The sequence below is a fragment of the Morone saxatilis genome, unplaced genomic scaffold, assembly GCF_004916995.1.
Source record: "Morone saxatilis isolate NCDOM2014 unplaced genomic scaffold, NCSU_SB_2.0 Contig14, whole genome shotgun sequence".
Taxonomy (NCBI): domain Eukaryota; kingdom Metazoa; phylum Chordata; class Actinopteri; family Moronidae; genus Morone; species Morone saxatilis.
In genome coordinates, this window is record NW_023339696.1 from 3,018,394 (window position 1) to 3,021,697 (window position 3,304).

The following is a 3,304-nucleotide window of genomic DNA, read 5'->3' on the forward strand; positions in this document are numbered from 1 at the left end:
CGGGTGAGCTACCAGGGTGCCCCAGCATGCTTTTACTTTAAAATGTTAAGCAAAGGAACATATTTTTTCTAAAAGTATAAAAAGAAAAACTACCACAGTCTTAAAAAAAACCATCTTGATGAGTTTAAACCCAAAGACCAGAGGCCAATTACTGCTGTACTATATGTGTATCCAATGTTTCAGCATTAAAAAAAGAGCATATAATTCAAGGTTATTTTATCATTTACAGCACAGGGTTGTAAAATTGTCGGTATATTTCCCTTTATTTTAAAAAGTAGATAAAAATTGAGTCATACTAATTTGTATGATGAAGTGAATTTAGCAGCCTGAGGGTAGAGGCTGGTGTGTTTCTTGGGTTTATGCATTTCTTACCTGTCATTTATAACAGACTTTAAATTGCTGTCTCATGTTTTCTGCTTCTACAGATACAAGACACATTTATTTGCTCTTAGTACCCAAAACTACTGGTTGGCAGTGGTACTTGTTTTTCTGTATTGTATTTTAACAGCCATTTTACTGCTTCCTATGAAAAAGACTGAAATAATCACTAACTCACTAACACTTTGTGAACATGTTTTGTTCTGAAAGCCAAGAGAACATTGCTCAAATAGTGCCTCAGCTCTTTTAAGATTTCTCATTTTTAAAAAAGCACTAATTGTTTACGATGTTAGCAGAAGTGGCCCTTTTTCAGGCGAGGTGAGCGACCTCGCCATCAAACGCTGCAGGAAACCCGGGAAGCGGTTGGGTCAGGATCCAGCTGCTGATCCTGCAGGACTGAGCTGAAGGATCAATAATAAAAGCAAGTCGAAAGAACAGAACAATCCTCATGTCTCATGTCTTTTGTATTTGTCATCAATAAAAACAGGATCATTCATAAACAGATGCAGAAACAAGAGGAGCCACATCAGCCTGAGGTGGCGCATGTAAAAATGGAGAGATTGGCAGCGGCTACAAGACGTGATGAGGATGGTGTCATTATTTTCTAGTTAAGATAACCATGGTAACAGCAATTTGTTGATACAGAACATGTTGGAGTTTGATGTGTTCAAAGCCCCTGAAAACATATTTTGGTTATTTCACACTAGGGCCAGATAGGAGAGTTTAAGGGAGGGCAGTCACATGTATCAATATTTGGTTGGAAAAGCGCACAAATGAAGATGTTTGAACTCAAACACATTACATTATTGTGGCACATTAAAGCATTGATTAGAAATACCTAAAGGTAGCATTAAATATCAATACATTTAGTCTTTTTTCATTGAACCCTAGTTTAAAATGTGCCACCCCTGCTGAGCAAGAAATGTCTGACGTGTGTTTCCCTCAGTGCTCTTCTCACTGGTTTAATACGGCCGGGATGCATTTAAAAAAGGTGATGTCATCTACATCAGCACACCAATCAGAATGATCAACATACGAATATGTATCTGAAGACAGTTGGGAGGTTGTTTGCTTGTGTTAGCAGGTTACTGTCAATCAAAACTCATCAAATCACACACACACACTTTCCATGTCATAGAGAAATGAAAAACAATGCTTTCAGGGGCCTTAAGTCAGATGAGAGGATCAATATCAGTTACCCGTCTGTCGAACATTTTTAGTCTAGTTAAGCACAAAGACTAGAATCACGACAGACAGCGAGTGTCCTCCAAAACCAACACAACCAAAAGTCATCTGTGTCACAAAATGTCGACAAGCTTCTCATCTCTGTGCTTAGCTAGGTTAAACACTTGATGATGACTTTGATATACAAGTGACAGAAAAACACCTTTCCAAAAATGTCAGTGTTTCTTTTTTGTCTGCACAATTATACAGGTAGCACCTTTAAATCAGTTTGTTTTGGGGTGTGTGTCTCTGAGCACGACAGCAGGTGGAGCACCACTTTGATCTCCCTCATGAGCTCAAGTTGATATCTGGATAGGCAGTGGTACTTATCATCAAAAAGGCACATACATGAGTCAATGCATTACGGATAAAACCCTTACCCAAAATAAATAGGCTAACTAATGAGTTAAAAACCACATCAAGGACCTTAAGGGAGAGAAATAAAACCTGTAAGGACGAGCTATTTTCTCCACGACTCTGACACTTACTGGATCGTTTTACTTTGGCTGCTCAGTAACAACTTTGGATAAAATGATGTTCCAACTCAAAAAAATTAAAAAATGTCAGAATTAATTAAAAAATTCGTCCAACCCAAAAGAAAAGGGAAATAAAAAGAGAATTAAAAAGCTCATCATCCTGAACATCTAGATCAAATAATAAAAAAAAAAAACTTTGATATTTTCAGGTTTTGGTCTTTGTCCATATTTCATCAGTCTCTGGAGAACACTTGTTTTTGAGGTTACTTAGCAGCTGTGTGTCCTGACTGATCGTTGGCTACCTCTACGTGCACAAACCGACCTCTACCTGGAGGTCCGATCGACCTCCGCTCACGTCTCTCTGTTGCCCAAATGAAAGCAGGTGCACACAACAGCTGTGGTCAACATTTGGATTCAACTATGCTTCATCAGCGAAGACAACTTGATGAAGACCAAGATGGCTGAGATGTTGCGTGAACCCGCTTTAAGTGTTGACATCAACATGTTTGGAAGGTGCTGTGAGTATGGTTTGTGCCTGTAGAGGTAGCTGCGGTTCTGCTCATAGCGGCGGCTGCTCCTGCAGCTCTGTACGCGGGTCTGGGAGAGGCTGAGGGGAGCTGCTGCTTCTCTCCGTCTCTACCGCAGAGCCCTCCTTCTTCCCGTCCTCCTCGGCTTTCTGTTTCTCCGCCTTGGTCTTGAACCTCAGCCCGTGGCCTGTCAACCAAAGGACATACAGATTATTTTCATCATCAGTTTGTCTGCTTTTTCCATCGACTGCTGCCAGCGAAACCGTTGTTTTTCTATGGTACGGCAGGCCTAGTGTGCGCTCTTCTCTTGCACCACGTGTTGCATTTCTCTAGCAGCCGCGCCGCTCATCAACAGGTTCAGGAAGCCAATGAAATCAGGGAAAACGCAGGATTTTCTACTTTACCACCCCCTTCTGTTTCAATGCCGTTAGATGAGTGGAAGAGAGGGAGGGGCAAAGGGGGAATCCATAGCTCATGTAAGTTACTTGTCTCATAGGGAGAGAGACCAACGACAAGAGCTTGTCGTCCATTTTTTGTTGGAAATATTACTCAATAAAACCCCAAAAAACAGGGTTAGGGTTAGATAAATATTCTGATATATTAGTAATAAAATCATTAGTTTGTGGTACAAAAAACAACAACTGCACAACACTCATTTGTACAACTTGCTGACACTGTTATATTTGTGTGTGTGTGTGT

The 3,304-nt window shown here is 40.5% G+C and overlaps 1 protein-coding gene across 1 annotated transcript in view; it reads right to left on the bottom strand.

Moving 5' to 3' along the window:
• Nucleotides 1–824: 824 nt before the first annotated feature.
• The window catches only part of dus1l (dihydrouridine synthase 1-like (S. cerevisiae)), a 7,526-nt gene continuing 5,046 nt past the window's right edge, over nucleotides 825–3,304 (bottom strand). Inside the window, exon 14 of the mRNA XM_035655465.1 lies at nucleotides 825–2,792. Coding sequence (XP_035511358.1) covers nucleotides 2,638–2,792 — 155 coding nt within the window. The 3' untranslated portion in view covers nucleotides 825–2,637. The remainder of the gene's footprint in view (nucleotides 2,793–3,304) is intronic.